The following is a 20,945-nucleotide window of genomic DNA, read 5'->3' on the forward strand; positions in this document are numbered from 1 at the left end:
CACACACACACACACACACACACACACACACACACACACACACACACACACACACACACACACACACACACACACATACACGCATGAAGAGAGAGAACGAGAAAAATAAGGAGAGACAAAGAAAAAAAAATGAAAAAGGATAATAGAGAACACAAGAGAGAAGTGTTACATTTAGCATGGTTTAGCGTACATTACGAGGAAACGTTTAATTTTTATATTCACACGTACAGATAATACGTAATACAACTCTGACACGTTGCAAAGATCTTACTTTCAAATATATCGTATACCAAAATATTCGAGAAATCTATTATATAACATACGTGATATATCGTATACTATATAGTATTTTTGTATGCGATATTTTTCGAAAATACGGCCCCTCCCCAGGTAGGTAAAGTCGTGGAGAAAGCGAGAGAGATTTTTTTATTAGGGTCATCAATAAATTGAAGTTGCACGAAAAGATGTAAAGTTACATAATGTGTTTGTGTGCGTGTGTGTATGCGCGCGCGCGCGCGCAATTGAGTATCAAAGATGGGAAATGGGAACACAAACGTCCGTGGAGGCTGTTTTTTAATTACAAACTCGCGGAAAGGGATGGGGGCAGTCGGGATATGCGATTTCGCATATTTCGTTTAATCTTTTTTGTTTTGTTGTATCTTTTTTTTACTTACTCGGAGGCTCTGCCAGCTCTCCGCTTGCGTCGCGATGATATCTTTGGCCCCCCTGTTGGTTCAGCCCTAAACAATCCATAAAACAAACAGACCCCGTTCATATTGTGTAACACTGTGGCGAAGCTTATTGCTCGAAATTTCGTTCTGTTTTCTCGATTTTTTTTTTTTTCCTTTACCCACCGTCAGGAGTAGGCAAGAACATATATAGGCAATCTTTTCTCTTCGAGGGGGGGGGGGGAAAAAAAAGGACACCGGTCAACACGGTGACGCGAGATGTAAAGTTCATTCGGTTCATAACGCGAGCTGTGTGATTTTTGCGTGCACGCGTGTTATACTGTGCGAGAAAAAGCCTTACGACAGACAATTGAGAATAAAATATTCTTATACGTCGACGGATCTGTACTATATAATACGTACCAGAGAGAACAATCCTCAGAAAGGCATTGCAAACTCAAATCACACAAACTGTGCCAAGCGGAGTGCTGAAATTGAATTTAAAAAAAAAAAAAAAAACAAAAAAAATGTTTTCGGAAGCCGGTGCGCAATCATTTGTGAGAAAACGTGGCTGCTCTACTTAAGCGAAAATAACGTGACTGCACGAGATACAGATGGGTTGGAAATTCGTATTGCACCATTTCATTAATTCCAATGGGGCTCCCAGAACGAAATTCACGTAAAAATTGTCAGGCTGGGGAAAGGTATTATCATTGCGAACTAAAAAGCGCCAGGTATAAGCGGTCAAGTGCGATAAGTCTCATAATATTAAAGTGAGAGAGATGTATAGATATGTACGTAATAAACTTCCTCCGACGCGTCGTCAAATGTGAGGGTTGTAATGTAAAATTATATATCGTTTTCGGAACCGCATTCTTCGACTATAATTGGCTTTCTACAGTGAGCTATTACCTAAGAGTCTTTAAATCTTAACCCGTAAGAAACTGACCACTCCATAGTTGATTACTATTCTTACTTACACGTGACCGTTTAATTTCTTACAACTTAGGTTTCAAACATAGATAATGGCTTATTGTAGAAAGCCCATAATAAATATTATACGTTTGTCGCACGACAAATCTTTCAAGCTTGTTAATTCGCTGCAAGACAGACGTTTTCTATCATTTCTATCAATGTAAATTAGCTTTAATCTTGGTTTAATTTACTTTTTATCTTAATTCTCTTAGTTCGAAGAATCAGAAAAAGATTAAAATTAATTAGAGATTGGTAGAAATAAACCAGAGAGGTTCTCAGATTTCTTTCTCCTATAGCCAATCAACAGGCTTGATAAATTTATCATACGTGTAATACTCCATACAGTATGAAATATTTTTAAAATATTTTTCATTGCAAGATGTAAAATATTTCAAAAATTTTTCATGAAATCTTTCTAAAATATAAATATGTACACAGAAAATCACAGTGTGTTTGAAATATTCTTCTTACGATATATATTTATATTTCACAACAATATTTTAAAAATATTGTTGTGAAATATTTTAACGCAATATTTTACAACGTCTTACAAACGTTTACAAAAAATATTTCTGAAATATGTTATTAAAATATTTCAAAAAATATTTCAAATAATTTACATATAAATATTTCATGCCGTGTGGAACTCAGCATTGCACGGGTAACACATAAAAAATCGTAACTGTATTGTCAATCTTAAATAATTTTTCAATTTAATTCCTGTCAAGTAAACACAGCCTCCAAGAAGACTCGACTCCAAATTCATCAAGATCGACACAACACGAATATAAATATTTATAATTTAGATAAACAATTCTTTCAAGTAGTTTAATAAAATATTTTAGACATATATATATATTTTTCGTAAACATTTGCAAAACGCTTTAAAACATTACACAAAAATATTTTAGAAATATTGTACAAATATTGTAAAAAAAGAATATTTCAAAAACTTTGATTTTCTGGAACATGAAAAATTTTTGAAATATTTCAAATTCCGCAATGAAATATTTGGAAATACTTGTGAAATATTTGCTGTATGAAAAATTCTTCCTACTGATCCCTATACGCACTTTGTGACGTATCCTGTAGACGCGAGCGAGTGTATGCAATATCGTCATCCATATTCACATCATCATCCATAAGGAGTTTTGTCACGCTTTTATGTAACCGTTGACTGTTGCCCGACACGCTACACCTGCGATGCGTGTATGACTCTTACATATTCCGTACATATACGTTAATATGCTGACAAATACACGTAAATCTGGAATCCAGGTAAAATCAATCCAGGAGATGAACGTTATCATAAGATTCGAGTGAACGGCGTTGGATAAACTAGATGGTGGAATTATACGTCATACTATTGAAAAACGTAGAGAATCGCAAAGCTTGCTCATAATGCACACATGCATTCTGTCTAAATGCTCCCATCCAATACTTGGATCTCTCTCTCTCTCTCTCTCTCACTTACTCATACTAATGTATCTTAACGCCAAGCTATTTGTAATGTCCGTTTCTACCAATATAAATTAATTTTATAATCTCAGTTCTACACTTACATTGAAAGAAAAAAACTGAGCTCCAATAAATATTCGTTTGTGTGAATAGTTCTATTTAAACATTTATTAAACATATTTAGTAAATATGTATTTATTTGATACCAAAAAACCATTAATTTAACTATCATTTTTTTAATCGAATAAATATTTATTTACTGTAAATATCTATTATTTAGTACTATTCCAAGAAATACGTATTTATTTAGTAAATATTTTTTTCAGAGTACTCTCTATTTTTTTTTCTAGTTCCAACTATTACAATTCCAACTAGTCCTTCATCTTTTTCTAGTTCTAAGAATTAGAAAAAAAAGATAGAAAGTACTCTGAAAAAATATTTACTAGGTAAATACTTAACATATTTCTTTGAACAGGACATACAACTGTAAGTAAACATAAAAAAACGTTCACTAACTATGTTTAATGAACGATTATTTAGTTAGAACTACGGCTCGAGAAACGAGCCCAAAGTAGGAAACCGACCAATTACAATCAAATATAAGGAGAATACTTAATTAGAATTGGTCAGTTTCCTACGATTTAAGACTCCACGACCGTCTACGACTTGTATGTAGAGGACCCTTAAGACTACAATGTCACGCGATAGATTTACTAGTTTCCTCCTTCCCGCGCGTCGGTCGAGCTGACATGCGCCGCGGATAAAAGGCTCTCTTATCTCTAATATAAAGCACCTGACAGGTACCGTAGCCGAATTCCGAAACTATCTAACTTCTACGCACATAGAGAGCGGAAATCGCAGCGGTGCGGGTGGACGCGTAACATATGTATGTTCCCTCCCCGTCGCGTCGCGTCGCGTCGGTCGCGTAGACATCGCGAATACTCATTATGACAGCTGTAAGCTGTTGCCAGGCTATTTTTGAGAGCGGGAGAGCGATCGAAAAAGAGTTCCATCACCGCGCACATAACCTAATCGCTTAATCGCGATGCGCAACACGGGGAACAGCCGAGCTGCTCTCCTGTCTCCTTTACTCTTCTTTTTTATCTATTTTTTTTTTCTCCGAGTAGATGAAACCGAGTCAGAAGGACGAACGGGGAATCGCGTGTCGCGATCTCGGCGGCGGCGGCGACGGCAACGACGACGACGTCGAGAGATCGATCGCGCCGTTAAAATAGCGAACGTAAGTAACTAGATGACGACGCGACGAGGAGCGCACGCTCGCGGTAATTGAACGTCGACGACGTCGACGGAACCGACGACACGTAGGAAACTACCTGTAGTACGACAGGAGGCCGTTTGACAGGACGAACCATCTTCGTTGGTAACCTTTCAGGTAGTTGGTCCATTTGAAAAGCCAGCCTTTCATCTCTTGCGTGCCGTGCTGACTCTTCGGGTCGCCCATGCTGCCGTCGACCTAGCGTGCTCACGCAGGTCACACTCGCGTATCTCGCACCTCCCTGATACGAACGCGATGCGAGCCGATATCTGCCTACACATCACCCGTCTGCGTTGTACCGCGCCACCATTTTGCCTTTTGGTAATTCCTCGTGGAAGGAGGAGAGAAGGGGGTAGTGCTCTCCTTCCCCTCCCGATCAGCCCACTACTCTCTCTTCTTCACTCGTTCCGTTTCGTTTCGTTTCGTTTCGCTTCGCTTCGCAGTTCGCTTCGTTTGGACTGGTTCAAGCACAGGTGTAGTCCAAGCTGTCCAAGTGTAGTATGCAGACCGTAGTCAATCGTGGTCTATTGTTAAGCGAGGAGACGGTCGATCACTGGCGACACTGGCAGTGGCAGGCCCTATTGTGGAGCCTCTCTTCCTTTCCTCTCTACGACGAGCCACGGCCGCCACGACTCACAAGTCACACGCCACGTTTCTCACTGACGGCTCATCTAACCTAACCTAACCCTTGACACCAATGTCATTGATGGATGCAAGATGTGGCAAGATGCGAGTGATGGCGACACGTCCTCCATAGAGTCCTACGTATAAAGAGACCCGACATTGATGTCCGAGTTCCTGGTTGGCAGTCCAATATCTAATTCTGATTGGGTATCCCCTCTTGAAGCAGCCATATTGGCCTAGTTTACACCGACGAGGGTTCGAGCCGGGTCAGAGTGCAAGAATCAACCAACTGCAGTCGAGCATTCCCCTGTTACAGTCGAATCACTAGGGAATGCTCGACTGCAGTTGGTTGATTTTTACATTCCGACTCGGATCGAACCCTCGGTGTAAACTAGGCATTGTGACCGCATCTAATCAGGCTACGCATTAAAGATTGAAGGCCCGTCTACAATACACGGAGTAAGAAGTAAGAGTAAGAAATTGACCAATCACAGTCGAATGTGAGAAGAATAATCGACTGTGATTGGTCAATTTCTTACTCCGTGTATTGTAGACGACACCTTACGATATCGTTATAGTCATTAAGAATCAGAGACCCCTAAATCTAAACATGACCATGTATGATTTTTAAATCTGTTTTTCATAATTGCTGTATATTGCACTGTTTATATTCAAAATAAAATGGATGTAAAATTATACATTGAAGAATAAAAAAAAAAAAGATAAAAAAGTTTAGTTACAAATAGCAAAGTATACATATGTTGTAGAATTTAATTTATTACATTTAAACCGAATAGCATTTTTATGTTTTAACGTATTGTAGTACGCGAAACACATCTAGATAATAATAAATTATTAAATTTAACATTGCATTAAAAGTTAACTATCCAGATTTTGTTACGCACTTAACTTTCGTAAGGTAGTATTAATAATAATACTTTGTCGGTGCATTATTAAATCTATAAATTTGTCATTTAGTTCACAAATTCATTTTCGAACTTAAAATTTAGCGGTTAATTCTGCCATATTCGGTCTAATACGGAAATACGCCTATCACCATCAAGTCTAGAATTTTACTTGGGCTGTGTTCCAAAATTTACTGCCACACAGTAAAGCTGAAAATCTACAGTTTACGTATACTATATATTTTCAGTACCTTGATCTTTGATTTTTTTCATTGAAAGATATTTCAAGTATTTCACGCATATATTATACTTTTACATATTTATAAGAGGTACAGGGGTATAATCTTATTTTCATATATTTTATCCAACCTTGTGCTTACGATTAATAACATCGGAAATGAAATATATATATATCTTTTTTTAATTTTCTCAGACAATTTCATATAGAGTATAGAGTAAAAAGAATAAAGTATATAATATATAATATGTTACGCCATAAAACTTTCAGTTACACTTGAGTTTTATTTAAAGGTAACGTTGTGTTATATTGTAATTTATTTCCATTTTTAACACTCAAAATAGTTTCTCCACATTGCACTCTTCTGCAATTTAAATTTCAAATTAAAGCCCATTTTAAACGATTTTCAATTCATATCAGAATTCAGAATAGTATTCTGCTTATAATTTTACATGCTACATGTTATAATCCAGCTATAAAAACACACAAACACAATGGGTGCGTTCCGTTTCTCGCATGATGCGCATAATGCATCGTTTATCCTTGTTGTTCACCAAACGTTAAATAAGGACAATGGATGCATCATGCACATCATGCGCGATAAGGAACGCACCAAATATAAACCACATACATATATAGGCCCGTATTCAAAAGGCGCTTTTATCTCTGCAAGTATAGCGCGCGCTAACATCGTTGTAAGCGCGTTCTTACAATACGGGCCATAAAATATATATTAAAATACATACGCGTATCACAAACTGTGACTAAATTTAGCTTTATAAATTTAGACATTCTTAAAATAGAAAGAAAGATATAGTACGAAATTAAGGTGCGAAAATTCAATCACTGCAAAAGGCTTCGGCAATATTTATCACAATATATAACTAATGACTAACAAAAAAAACGTCGTTTTTCAAAGAGGAGTGTATATTGTATATAAATAATAATAATAATTCTTAATTAGACCGATGCGCGATGTATGAGAATAAATGAGGTATAATAAAGGTGTAAAAGCGGATATCTTAGTGCTTAAGTATTTCGGTAAAAAAAGCTGCAAAAAAATAAGTAGCTGAAACGTTTTCGTTTCTCCAATCTCCACAAGTATATCAGATGAATTGGCCGCGATCTCTCGCAATCGTACGACGAGGAGTTTTCTAAACACCCGGTAGACGTGCTTGCGGCAGACTTGCGCTCGAGCGGCGAGCCTCGAGCCTCGAGCAGTGGTTGACCCGCGCCGCGCCGCGCCGCGCGCAGTAGTTCTCAACAGTTTTCAATATCTCATTTCTCTCACACAGTCACACCGCGGTCCGCGGTCGGCGGTAGAGTTGAGTATAGAGTGCGGTCAGCCGTCAGCGGTGCCCGGTCCCGGTGGTCGCACTGATCGCGACCGCGACCGCCGTGTGATAGACACTCTGCTCTCAGGCTCAGCGTGTCGTTGTACTGTACTTACTACCTACGATCCCGTTTTCACGGTGTCGCTTGTCGACGACCGCTCACGGTAGGCCGATGAGGTGATGCGAAGTTCTGTCGCGGGCCCAGACTTCGGATCGCCCAGGTGAGAGCCGCGTCGCGTGTCCTGCAGAGTGCAGCCGTGTGAGACGAGATTTCGGTCGCGAGGCGAGCGCGAGCGCGAGCGGTTTTCTGGAGTAAAGGGAGTAGCAAACCTCTTGGGGGCCAGCGGGGGATCACGTGACCCGAGTGTTTACCAAAATGGTGAACGTCCATGGTGCGATACGAACGGCACTGCGTTCCGTCCGCACGGGAGCGGCCGCGCGGCGCTCGGTTGCGTAAATAGCTGCGATCAGCTGTGCTACGCTACGTGCGCGGAGCGAGAGAGGGAGAGAGAGAGAGAGAGCGAACGCGCACGCAGTGCTTCGTGCAGTTCGTGCTTCGTGCTTCGTGCTTCGGCGTTCCAATCGTCTCGACACGGCCGCGGCGTCGCGCGTCGCGTCCCATCCCGTCGCGTCCTGGACGAGTCGATCCGTCGTCGGCCCCGTTTCTCCTTTGCATTCTTTTCGGCTAGCGTTCAATTTCGCCACTACGCCACGCACGCAGACGCAGCGCATCTTTACGGGCGAAAGTTGGAAAGTGGATGCGATCGCGAGAGATGCCAGAACTCGACGCGGAGGCAGTCTCGCTACGACGATCGCCTCCTAGCCGCGCGATGGTATTACGCTAGACCGAGTTTTTCGCGATGTCGTTGATTCAGTTGATTCATCTCGCCGCACCGAGCTTGTCCTCGATCCGCTCGCCGTCCGCACTGTAAGAATCCTCACGCTAGAATCTTTTTTATTTCCTTACATTGCGCCGCTAAGGTGGTGACCCGAGGCTTCCACAGGCCTAATTCCATTCGCCAATAATGCGGTACTCGAGGAATACCAGGTATGTTTTGCGTTTGCGATTTCGGTCCTTTGACAGCCTTGCCGTCATTAATGTAAATTCATCAGTCAGAGTTAACGCTGTTCAATCTCTTCTTTTTCTAGTAGCAGATGATCTCTGATATAGGTTAGTGCAAGTAAAAAGCACTTGAACAACGGACATCTAAATGTCAGGAGGTGTTGTCGCATAGCGCTTGAGTGCTGAGGCCAGGCATTCTTAAACATGGCCACGTATCAAGTTGACTACCAGTGGTTAGTGCATGTCTTATCTTTCATTGATATTCGTATATATATATATATATATAAAATTCTTTTCGCTAGTTACATTTATATCATATTATTGTGACTCTTTACAGGGCTTATTCTATAATGGATTCATCCAGGATATCCACTTTCCTAATATCAATTCTACTGATAGTTTACGGTAGTTTCCGATCTCTAAACATGGAGCAAGAGGCAAGGGAAAGAGAAAAGGAGAAGGAACGTAGTAATTTATTGACTGGGATTACCAGTAATAGTAGCGCCGGTAATCCGGACTGCATTAACGGAGGAAGAGTTCAAACTCTCGATACGATGCATGCTCTCTGTCTACCTCTCGGTGCTTCCATTTCTCTACTCATCATGTTTTTCTTTTTTGACAGTATGCAGATGCTTCTTGCAATTTGTACTGCCAGTACGTTTGATAACAGATTTCATTTGGAATAAGCATTATTATATATTGGGTGCTTTCCAATTGCTTGATACATCTTAATACAAACGTACACAAGAATTCACAAAGCATTGTGCACGATTCTATTGGAACAGAATGTGTACGTTGTGCACAGTTTCAGATAGAGTTAGAGTAAATGTAAGTTTTTCCATCTGTATAGAATGAAAATAGGCAAAAATACTGGCCTGGCCGCTCAGCTTCTCCAGTTCAGAGATCCAGAGGCTTCCAGTCTCTCATTTGTAACTACTACGATTAGTGACATGTAATTGTCGCTAAAAAAGACAAGCTTATTCAGCCGACTAGTAGCTCTCGAGCTCTGAGTACTATATATATCGGATATGTAGTATTGTGTCGACGATTATGGTAATTGAAACACAACTTGTGTCACTGTGTGCACAAAAGTGTCTAATGATTTTTGACAATTGGAAAGTACCCAACGGTGTAAAGCACTTGATATGGGTCTACGTCATCATAAATTATATTGTTTTTTTGTTTCTTTGCAGTTATAGCTACAGTTGCATTGGCGTTTCTGTTATTGCCCATGTGTCAGTATATCATTAGACCGTGTTCTGATGGTAACAAAATATCTTTCGGTGTCTGTGGGAGATTTACGGGTGCGGAATTACTCTCATTTTCACTCAGTGTGAGTATAGTATGCATCTGGGTTTTGACTGGACATTGGCTGCTGATGGATGCAATGGGTATGGGCCTGTGCGTGGCGTTTATTGCATTTGTTCGACTACCTAGTCTCAAGGTATCCACATTGTTATTAACCGGACTGCTGATTTATGATGTCTTCTGGGTTTTCTTTTCGTCCTACATATTCAGCACAAACGTAATGGTTAAGGTAAGAGAGTTTTGTTAAATGTTAAATTAAATCTTCTATCAATATCATTATTTATTTACGATAAAAAACATATTGTATTCTTTTCAAATATATTTATAATGTCATTTTGCATGCAGTATTTTTTTGTTTATGATGATGCATTGTGTAAGATAAGAGTAATAAACGGAATTGTACAATGTGTCTATTAAAGATTATTTTCGGCACAGAGTATATAACAATCACGTATATAACAATAATATAAAATATGTATAATTTGTTTTTCTTATTACTATTATAGGTAGCAACTAGGCCTGCAGATAATCCAGTAAGTCTCGTGGCTAGAAGATTACACTTAGGCGGTGTGGCGAGAGCCGCGCCGAAATTACCTTTACCTGGAAAATTAGTTTTTCCATCGATACATCAAGCGGGACATTTTTCAATGTTGGGCCTCGGCGATATTGTCATGCCGGGTCTACTGCTCTGTTTTGTTCTGCGATACGACGCATACAAAAAGACTCAGCTATTACCCGGTGGCTGCGAAACCGGAGTACCACCACCGCGCCACTTCAGCCGAATTAGTTATTTTCATTGCTCTTTGATTGGTTATTTTCTTGGTCTACTCACCGCCACTGTAAGCTCTGAGGTGTTCAAAGCTGCACAGCCTGCCTTATTGTACCTTGTGCCCTTCACTTTGTTGCCGCTGCTCACAATGGCGTATTTGAAGGTACCGTTATGTTTCTTATTTAGTCTAATGTGACATATATACAAAAATTGTGTTTTAAGATAAAAGTAAAAAGCTTTGATAAATTGTTTGGCAAATTACTTTAAATAAAAGATGTATTTATATAAATTTTGTTCTTGGTATTTACAATTTGAAATTTAACTATTAAAACTATAAAACTATAAAATCTAAAAACAATTAAAAACAGGAATTTTTTTTAACAAAGTTACAAAAAGTAAATAGATGATAAAATATATTTTTTTTTGATTGCAAAATAATATTTTATTATAATTATGATTTAAAAATTAATTATATAAAGATATTTATTTAATGTTAAACAAATTGTGGAAACATGTGAAAGATATATACTCTCTTTACTTTTTCTCAAGAAAAATTGATTCTCTATATCAAAAAAATATATGTAAATGAAGGTATACATACATATATATATATATATATAAAATCTGAAACATTATATGTAATATTAATTGTAAATTTAATTACGCTAGAAAATAATTTAAAAAATTATGTCGGATTTTATCACAATTATGAAAAATTAGATCCTTAGCGGTACTTTGTTTTATAAATAAATGTATATGTCACAGAATGATGTACAAAGTAAAATACATAAAAGATTATGTTTATTAATTGTTTATTTTCAGGGAGATTTACGTCGGATGTGGAGTGAACCATTCATATCTCAACAACCTTCTACACATATGGACGTTTGACAAGAGTCATGGATCTAAATATATGGACATTTGACAAGAGTCATGGGTCTTTGTATATTATGTTGTATTGGAGACAAGATTCTTGCATGAAATTCACCCTCATATAATTTCACATTGTTATTTTCATCAACGTCATTTAATGTAAGTAATTTTTTCTACACATATACGCATGTGCGCAATTCATTCGCATTTCTTTCAAAGTCAGTATGACATACAGAGAATAAATCAGATCTAAGGATAAATATGATTATTTGCGATTCAAAAATACATGTATAAAAATACATTACATACTGCATAAATAATTTAAATGTAATATAATGCCACGAATGTAATGTTAGCGGTGCAAAGAACTTTTTACCGAAATAATAGAAGATGAGGAGATCTCTGAGAATATTTCAAGAATGCCAAATGACACATATTATATATATATATATGTATATATATACCTATATATATATGTATATATATATATTGGCATTCTTTCTGTGTCTTAACTTGATGTTGAGTATATGGATAGACATTGTGCACAGTAGATAATCGCAATTATTGTCATTTCGAACTAAATAATAACTAAAAACTCTATGTATCATATGGTTAATTTAACGAACAAAGAGGAAGATCTTTTACTGTAGAGTCTTCGTAAGAAATAATATATTCTCGAAATATTTACTTTTAATCGAACAAAACATAGAAAACTAAATATTATTCCCATAACATTCAATTACAAATGACTAGAAAGATTCATCACAGAATACTATTTTGATTCACTATACTGTCTATACTCAACCAGAATCGAATTACTTGCGAATGTGTAGCTATGAATAGGATGATTTATAAACTGTTTAAATATTTAGATAAGAATCCAATACACATATACGTGTAGGTTGTGACTTTGTTTTAAAGTTGGTTTAACGCTGAGCAAAGTAGTAATGTACTAAAAATAATTGTATATATTTATTATCATTTTCGTAAATTTTTAAGGGGGCACAAAGTTTTGCGATTTGCGATAATTAATGGCACGCTTTTCGATATCATATTTTGTTTTGCTCTTTGTTTGTTAATAAGTCTATTTCGGAAGTAGAGTTTATTGTCATTCTCCACGTGTAAGTAGAAGAAAAAGGCGCGAAACTGCGTTGTTAAAGTTAATTACAGGAAGGTTTGTTTGAATAAAAAGACTTTCTAAACAAGCTCTTGCTATGGATAGGCTGTCAGAAAGACTATATGTTTATTTAAGGACAAGACTGAAGATATGACGAAAGCCAATTTATTAAGTGACTCTTCTGAAAGAGATAAACAAGTTTTTCTATTCTATCATTCTCTTAGATCAATTATAATATCATAGAGATTAATGAAAAATAACATAATATATTCTGATAGAATAATATACTATATACATATATATATATATATATATATATATGTGTGTGTGTGTGTGTAAGAAAGATAGAACAACTACAACTGCTCTCATACTATTTCTTATAATAATAAGTTACGTAAAACTCATAACCACAGATTAATCACATATTTAACGATTGCCTGACTCATTTTTTATATCATTATAATCAGCGAATTATTAAATTATACGTATGTCAGAATAATAGTTCATAATTAACGATTCTTCGGATTTAACATTCGGATCAAACATTATCCTATCATCACAAATTTTAAAAAAATATTTTTTTAGTCCGATAGAAAATATAATAAAGAGAAGATACGTGAATTATTTCGTATTTTGAAGTAAAATTAAAAACAAAAAAAAACAGAATTTGAATTTTATCCTATAAAAAGAAGATATTTCTAATATCATCTTGTTACTTTTTTGGAATAATTGTTTTGAATATTATCATTCTTCATTTCTTTACCTGTCCATAGCACAAGCAGTTTATTCTCCATTGTTACATATACATCAATCGAATCATTTTTTTTTATACTTTATAATAATTACAAATCAGTAAAATAAGTAATAAAATATATATTAATTACTTCCATTTATTTCATCAGAAAGTTACAAAGATACGTTTGTAAAATTGATTTTAATCAATTTAGAATGTCATTTCTTAAAGAGTAGTTTTCAACACAATGGTTAATGCTCAAATCATCGATTTATCTCTCAACAGTATTTTCTCTCTTTTCTATCAAGTTACGTATTGCAACATGACATTTATATTTCTGTAATGTACGTTTTGATTTTTTTTCTCTTCCAATGTACATACGATAATGGTTCTCAAGAGGCAAATTTTACATAAGATCTGCGTAATGCCTCTATAAATTTGAGATTTTGCTTATTAAGCAAAAATAATCGAATGCAATGAATTTTCAATACGATGTAGCATGTATCTTTAAGAAAACGTTCAAGTTTTCGGACATAGATTAGTGCAATACAATTTGTAATTTATAACAACAGGTATCACATAATACTTTTGTTGTACTAAAGTAATTATATTTCCCCGTTTTGCTTACAACGACTCCTTCGATCGAGTGTTTTTGTATTATATAAAAGAAGTTAAGGCATAATATTATAGAAACGTTTGTAGTAAGATTGCAACTTAGTTTATGGTAAAAACGAAAGATACATTAGTTATATCTTTATTTTTTTCCTAACATTAGAGTAAGAAACCAAATTTTTCGCCGGACATCCTAAACTTTGACGATTTATTTATTGACTAGAAAAATTATGTAAATTTCAGGAAGTGTACATAAAATGAGTACTCAATTATCCTTCAGTTTTTCCGCAAACTAAGTGTCGCGGTAATAAAAGATACTATATATGTATATTAGCGACATGATATATGATAGTAATAGAATGATCAAGGAACAGGTTTAAATAAAAATCAAGAGTGTTAAACCGTATACACACAGATATTATTAAATGCTGGATATTATATAGGTAATATACTAAAGAGCACTCGCTTGTACTGTTGCAATTCTCGACTTGCATGTGTACAGCTATGTACATTTTTATATATAATAAAACTTGACCATATTTTCATATGGTCGCGTTTGAAAAGTAAAGTTATTGATAACAAATCCACACATAGTGTTCTTTTTCTATGTCATTCTCATTAAAGATATGTTTTTAATTGAAGAATAACACCTATTTTAAACCTGAGTATTCCTGCCTGCCACAAATTAATTTATACTCCGATAGTAGCACATCACTCGATATTCTTATCTATCGGCCTAACTTTAATGCATTCTTTTTCATTTAGGATAATCATTTGTACACATAATATATTACAGGTTGTATATTGTCTCGAACTTATACATTAGTTTGCCCTATCGTCACGTTGTCCAAGTTCCTTTTTATGCTCTCCAAATCCTTCATATCTGATACCACACTTTCACATTTGTAAACTACCAAAGAGTGATAAAAGTGAACAGCGAAAGCGACGAATACTATGAGCACGGGAATGACTATTATGGTGCTGGCAGTGGCAGCGGTAAAGGAATAGTCCCAGAACTTGACCCAGCAGAGAATAGCCACCTCTACTAGAAAGAGAAACAGTCCGAGTATCGTGGAAAATGCCCAAGCCAATTCGATGAAACCGCGCATCCTCTCGTGGGGTGACTCCGTTATGAGTCGTGAAACTTGAAGCTTACTTATGGCTTCGATATTGGGTAAAAGATACGTGCTGATCATCAGTGCAAAGATGTGCACCGATACCAAGAAAGTGGTACAAACGGCAAACATTACAAACAGCCATTCCGGAACCGCCGTCGGTTCATTTATTTGCAGTTCCACCATTGCCACCTAAAAGACCAGAAAAAATAGTGAAATACATACGGTTTCCTACAATCGTCTGCAACGTTAGAAGATATTAGGTGTATCGCGAGAAGTGAAGCGGATTAAAGAAAGTGATATCTGCCTTATATAACCACAGATGTGCATGAAGATTACATAGAATTGTCGTCGACGTCAATTTAACCATTTTCAGGAAACGTTGTGTAATCCCGTACAGCCCGCTCTGAGTTAGAGATTACCAGGAAAACAGTTTTATTTAAATGATTTTCAAAATATCATAATTCATAAATATTTGTTGCATATAAATAAGGAAAGTTAATTAAACCGCCATTAATTGAATCAAATTAATTGCATGAAAGACACACAACGTAAAACATTTTAATTTTATTTTATTAAAAAATTTATTTTATTAAAAATTTTCGTACAAATAAAAGAATGTTTATAAACATAAGAAATGTTTATAAACTCTGAGCTCTGAACTTGAAGTGAAGTAAAAACGATGTAACGCATGTATATATTATATATTTGAAAAGTAGATATAGATTAACAAACAATTGGTAAATATTCACATTTTTTAACTATTATATTTGAAGTAAAATTTTATTTTATTTTTGTTACATTGTATATTGTTTAATTCATGTAAATCGCATTAATTAGTATGTTAATTTTAATATAATTTAATATAATACGTTAAGATCTTTCTACGTTTGCTTTATAAATACAAATTCTAAAGACATTTAGAAAAAATTATATCATAAAAATATAGCAATTGCAAAAGAAGAAAAGAAAAGGAATTTTGTTATGTACAACTTAAAAAAATTTAGTAACTCTATTTATCTTCTTGCATTTTTTCAGTTTTAATTCTTTTTCCTAAAAAATATATTTTTAAAATATTTTGATGACGTTTACAAAATTAACAAAGTTGATAATCAAGTGACTCTACAAAATTGATGTGATTAAAAAGGTCAGAATCGAAACAAGAGAGATTAGAAGAGGAAGAAAAAAAATATCTCAGATACATATAAAGGAAGACATCTGATATCCTTGGAATAACTAAATATAGGTACGAAAAAAACTTGTTAAATATTAAAACTCGTACTCAGAACTGACCGCATGATACCTCAAAACTGAATTGTCAGATCGATTTCAAACTTTATCAAAATGTAAATGTTTTTCCATCTCCCAATCTTACGTTCAATTTAATTCGTTCAAAATTTAAATTTATGTTAAAACAAAAATGCGAATTTTTTTTTCAAAGTGCCATTTCGTTATTTTTATGATTGTAATATAGTTATATCAAATAACTGAGAAATAATTATGGGCATCGTAAAGCAAAATTATGTTACATTTTCGATATTATTATTTCTATGCTAATCAACAATTGAAATATTCTGATTTTCAAAGTTTCTGAGTACTCACATCAGCCATATTGGATCGTGACGTCATAAGCGAGAAATGACACTACGTTGACTTTTCTTGCATGCCGAAATAGAAAGTAGAGAGTAAATAGAGAGAATTTGGATGAAACCAAATTTTGAGAGCGCTTTAAAACACTTGCCAAAAATGGGCCGAGACTACATCCTTACGTCCCTGTGGAAAGTCAGTAAAGTGCATCTACTAGTTTTTACTCAAGCATACGCATATGCGTAGCCTATTTTCTTTTGACTATTCACTGACTTTCACAGGGGAGGAAAGGATAGTCTCGACCTCCATTTTTACAAGTAAAATTTTAAAGCGATCTCATCATTTCATTTCATCCAGATTCTCTTTATTTACAAATAGCATGCGAGAAAAGTCAACGTAGTGTTATTTTTCGCTGATGACGTCACGATTCAATATGGCTGAGGTGACTACTCAAGAGGGACTACTTTTAACGCAGTAAATAAAAAAAAATGTTATAAAGATTTGATTAAGTTTGCAAAAATCTGTAAAAATCATTTATTTTATGCTAGAGAAGATAAAATCTTTGTGCATTTTAACGTAATGTATAATATGAATGTAATGTATAATGTCTTACTATTACGCTTACCATTGCGAATCCACTAAGAAGTTCAGATGTGGTTGCAGTTGCTTTTAGCTTCGCTCTGCTCATGTGAAGTCTCCTCCACGAGAGGTTCTCGGGTCCATCCTGATCGTCAGTTTCGTTTTGTGAGAACGGTGCCGGTAGCGGCGGCAGCGGCGGCGGCGGCGGCGTCGGCGGCGACGGCGGCGGCGGTGGTGACGAGATCTGCGATCCTGCACATGTACAGCAACACGTGTACGCCGGTGTACTATTGCCGAAAATGTAGCTGTTGGAGTGCGGACTAGGATACGGAAGATTATTGATCGATCTCATGTCCAGAGACACGTATCTATTATGCCTATTTCTTGATGATAAAACCAACTCGCTCTGAACAGGATATAACGTACTTCTGGAGCTATGCGTGGAGAAGCTCAATTCGCTCATCTGTTTCGGAATCTTGGTCGGCAAATATGCCAGAGACATCGGCCTAGATCTCTGTCTATGATCTCCGGCGCAAGGGAGTCTCCACGAGATATCGCTCTGAGTCGATTTGTTAAATTTGCTACCTCTCGCGTCCTCTCCTACATCGCTGAGCGAGGTACTCGCATTTGATCTCGCGTCACCTACGGCACTCGGCGTTTTCTCGTCCTGGATGCTGTCGACGAAAGCGCTCATCTTACTATATACGTATACGGCTCTTCCCGTGGCAGTAGAATTGTATTGTATAATAGAGGAAATCCCACGACTATTTCTTGGAGCGTTTACGCATTCGACGCATCGTTAGTGACTATCACTTTTTGAACGAGATATATATATGTATATGTTAAGCGATTCGATTGGATACTTAAAGGCATGCAGGTATGTCAAGGTATATTACACTGCACACGCAATTCACTTCCAAGTACTGTTCGCACAAAGTTTTATATGCGATCATGATAATCGTTTAGATTATAAATTCTTTCCGACATCGTCCGGCGACTTGTGCATTATATTGTCGCGTTATCGCAATAGTCAAGCGCCTATCACGGCCGCACATACATCGCTGTCCGCTGACCACGAGCGCTGACACGTTATTGTTATCTCTCAAGACGTAGGGTATATTCAAAGCGTCGGCGTCGGCGAAACATGCATGTGGGTCATGTTACGCGTGCAGCCTACACCTGGACGTACGAAGCGGCTGCGAACCTGCAGAGTATCCCAGTAGAGCTCCGATCGAAGACTGAAAGATCGCCTAGTCAAAGTACGGACATGACGTACCTCTCTGAATCATAACAATAGTATGTTATTAATTACCTTCGAGCCATATCTCTGCGAAATAATAACCGACCGTGTGTGTGGCCTCCCGCCTCCCGCGCGTATCCATCCATCTACTGCGCTATCTATCTACGTGACTGCTGGTGACTGCTGGTGATTGCTGGTGACTGCGATTCAATTCATCCATCTCTCGAGTCTCGCGTGCTCGCGCTAAGAATGCTAAGATACGAGACAGCTGTATATCGCAATGTTGCGGCCAATGACGTTCCAATTCTTTCTGCCTTTGTAAAATGCGATGATAAGACCGACGATTGCAACGATAGAAATCCGTCGAACGTTGCGAATTGTCAAGCGATGACGAGTCGTCGCGAGGATCGCTAGCTCATACCGGAAGATTAAGTGTTATGTGGAAAATGCACAATCATATCAAATCTAGGCTCGGTCGGATTCTTCCTAATTACCCGTTGTCGAGTTCTCTTCTTTAGATTCTGCGACATTGGGATCGATTATATATATATATATATATACCGTCGCGACATTAGCGTAAGAAAATCAGTCCTCCTCGTAAAAGCATATGGCGTGGAGTAAACAGCAGGTATTATTTATCGGAGGAGCCTGCGTCCTGACAGGCGGAATTAATCACCTGTATGCCACGTTCTGCATTACTTCGTTCATACGTTTACTATGTAATCATCGAAATATGCGAAGGCTTTAGTTAGTATATAACGTTCGTCGCGCGGACTATACCTCAGGCAGTTTGGTAGTCATTTTACCTTTTTTTTTTCCTCTGCAAGCGGGGATTACCAATAGCTTCAGGTAAAAACTCGCGGTTATGATTCCCGCAGGTAATTTTAATTATTCGAACGCCGTCGACTCGTTTGCCTTTATTTGTCCTGGGACATTCCGATGGGTCATCACGCGCTACCATATTGCAGCGCCTGCGATGTGGGATGAGATATGTGAAAATGTTATTAATCAAAATAGACCATTTTACGATGCCATATATACATATCTATATAATAGATATCGCAATTTTAATAACGGATTCTTTCATAATGAATTTGAATATATAAGTATTTCCTGAGTGAGAGAGAGAGAGAGAGAGAGAGAGAGAGAGAGAGAGAGAGAGAGAGAGAGAGAGAGAGAGAGAGAGAGAGAGAGAGCAACACGTACGACGTCAGGAAAGATTATTACTTTTTATCACGTTTTAGATATTTTTACAGCGAAAATAAAATTCGATGAGAGGAAGAAAAGTTCATTTTAAGTTAATCGAACAATATAATTATTTTGTTATCTGTTTATTCTTTTGAAACATTTGGTTCTCGCCTTTTCTAATACAAAGCATTGATTCTTCAATCATTATAATAATTCGATGTCTATAAATATTAGTGTATATTTTACATATTTCTAGTATCATCGGTTTGTGAAACGACGAACCTATTAAATGATTTAATGATTTGAAAAACTAATTTTCACTCCAATCATATTTTTCAGTCTAATTATAATAAATTACTATTCGTGAAAAATCGGATAAGTAACCGACTGCATTGGTGATATAATGTGTACTTGCGGAAGTGTACAACATATGTATTCTTGGTAATACCTACTATAATGTATGAGGATCGTCAGATAACAACAGCGAGACGATACATATATTGCAATGTGCAATATAATATTTGTGCGAATAATTTTACGCCGCTATAGCATTTCGGAAAGTTGAATTAATGTATTTCGTGAAAAGGAAGGTTTCCCGATTCTCCGCCTTTCACGCATCGACCTTTTGCAATCTCAAACTGGTTTTAGTATAGCGATTAACAAAAATGCAATTCGCTGTAACACCCACGTGTACAAATATACGCTTTTATCACAACGATATATAATGTTTAATAACATTTTGTTTCCTAATTAAATTGCTTTCTTTATGTAAATTTAATTATGTGTTTACGTTTTTCTTTCTTAAATATTCCAATATAAAAATGTTGGTGTTTTAGAAACTATTTACAAATATTTTCGTTGAAATGTTTAGCAACAAATCTTGAAATCCATGTGTATATAATGCAATAACTTTGGATACTTTGATATATTAATAAAATTAAAATTATTGGAGAAATTGAAGAACAACAAGTTATGCAACATGTGTCTTCATGTGTATAAAAGTTACGTGGCTATTTGCGTGACAAAAACGCTGAAAAAATCCTGTAATAAATGCGTGACAAGATCGTAGTAGGTATAGTAACGGTAGAATTGAATAGTCTGTTAAAACTAGAGTTTTGTACATCCGTAAAATGTGTGTTTTTTAAATAAAAACATATACTTCCAAATTATTCCAACTTTTGAGCATGATATTTATTATTTAATAATTAAGTCTTCTAACTTTGATAAGTTAATTATTATGATTATTTACTAACCAGTGACACTATATATATATATATATATAT

General features: G+C 36.2%; 3 protein-coding genes across 10 annotated transcripts in view; 1 reads left to right on the forward strand and 2 right to left on the reverse strand.

Annotated features, from left to right (window-relative positions):
* Nucleotides 1–5,049, reverse strand: part of Osbp (oxysterol binding protein) — a 15,795-nt gene extending 10,746 nt beyond the window's left edge. For 4 of the 6 annotated variants that reach the window (XM_018507023.1, XM_018507022.1, XM_018507021.1 and 1 more), the window contains exons 1-2: nucleotides 4,436–5,049; nucleotides 675–740 (exon numbers count right to left, since the gene is read on the reverse strand). In XM_018507023.1, the coding sequence (XP_018362525.1) occupies nucleotides 675–740; nucleotides 4,436–4,563 (194 nt within the window). In that variant the 5' untranslated portion in view covers nucleotides 4,564–5,049. The remainder of the gene's footprint in view (nucleotides 1–674; nucleotides 741–4,435) is intronic. The other 2 variants (XM_018507025.1, XM_018507024.1) reach the window with 1 other exon arrangement.
* Nucleotides 5,050–7,297: 2,248 nt separating this feature from the next.
* On the forward strand, nucleotides 7,298–11,917 carry SppL (signal peptide peptidase-like protein). 3 transcript variants are annotated; one of them, XM_018506729.1, is made up of 7 exons: nucleotides 7,298–7,699; nucleotides 8,460–8,526; nucleotides 8,628–8,774; nucleotides 8,879–9,195; nucleotides 9,735–10,078; nucleotides 10,356–10,781; nucleotides 11,441–11,917. In XM_018506729.1, the coding sequence occupies exons 3-7, from the start codon at nucleotides 8,746–8,748 to the stop codon at nucleotides 11,507–11,509; spliced, it is 1,185 nt and encodes a 394-aa protein (XP_018362231.1). In that variant the 5' UTR covers nucleotides 7,298–7,699; nucleotides 8,460–8,526; nucleotides 8,628–8,745; the 3' UTR covers nucleotides 11,510–11,917. The 3 variants fall into 3 exon arrangements, with proteins under 3 accessions (XP_018362231.1, XP_018362228.1, XP_018362229.1); XM_018506726.1 differs by having other exon boundaries at nucleotides 7,298–8,526; XM_018506727.1 differs by having other exon boundaries at nucleotides 7,298–8,526; nucleotides 8,631–8,774.
* A 1,614-nt stretch (nucleotides 11,918–13,531) lies between these two features.
* On the reverse strand, nucleotides 13,532–18,937 carry LOC108760840 (protein orai-2). The gene is made up of 3 exons (XM_018507080.1): nucleotides 18,547–18,937; nucleotides 17,281–18,472; nucleotides 13,532–15,260 (listed from the first exon to the last, which is right to left on the reverse strand). Exons 2-3 carry the CDS (start codon nucleotides 17,926–17,928, stop codon nucleotides 14,769–14,771), a joined length of 1,140 nt encoding a protein of 379 aa, XP_018362582.1. The 5' UTR covers nucleotides 17,929–18,472; nucleotides 18,547–18,937; the 3' UTR covers nucleotides 13,532–14,768.
* Between the last annotated feature and the right edge of the window lie 2,008 nt (nucleotides 18,938–20,945).

This window comes from Trachymyrmex cornetzi, unplaced genomic scaffold (assembly GCF_001594075.2).
Source record: "Trachymyrmex cornetzi isolate Tcor2-1 unplaced genomic scaffold, Tcor1.1 scaffold23, whole genome shotgun sequence".
NCBI lineage: Eukaryota > Metazoa > Arthropoda > Insecta > Hymenoptera > Formicidae > Trachymyrmex > Trachymyrmex cornetzi.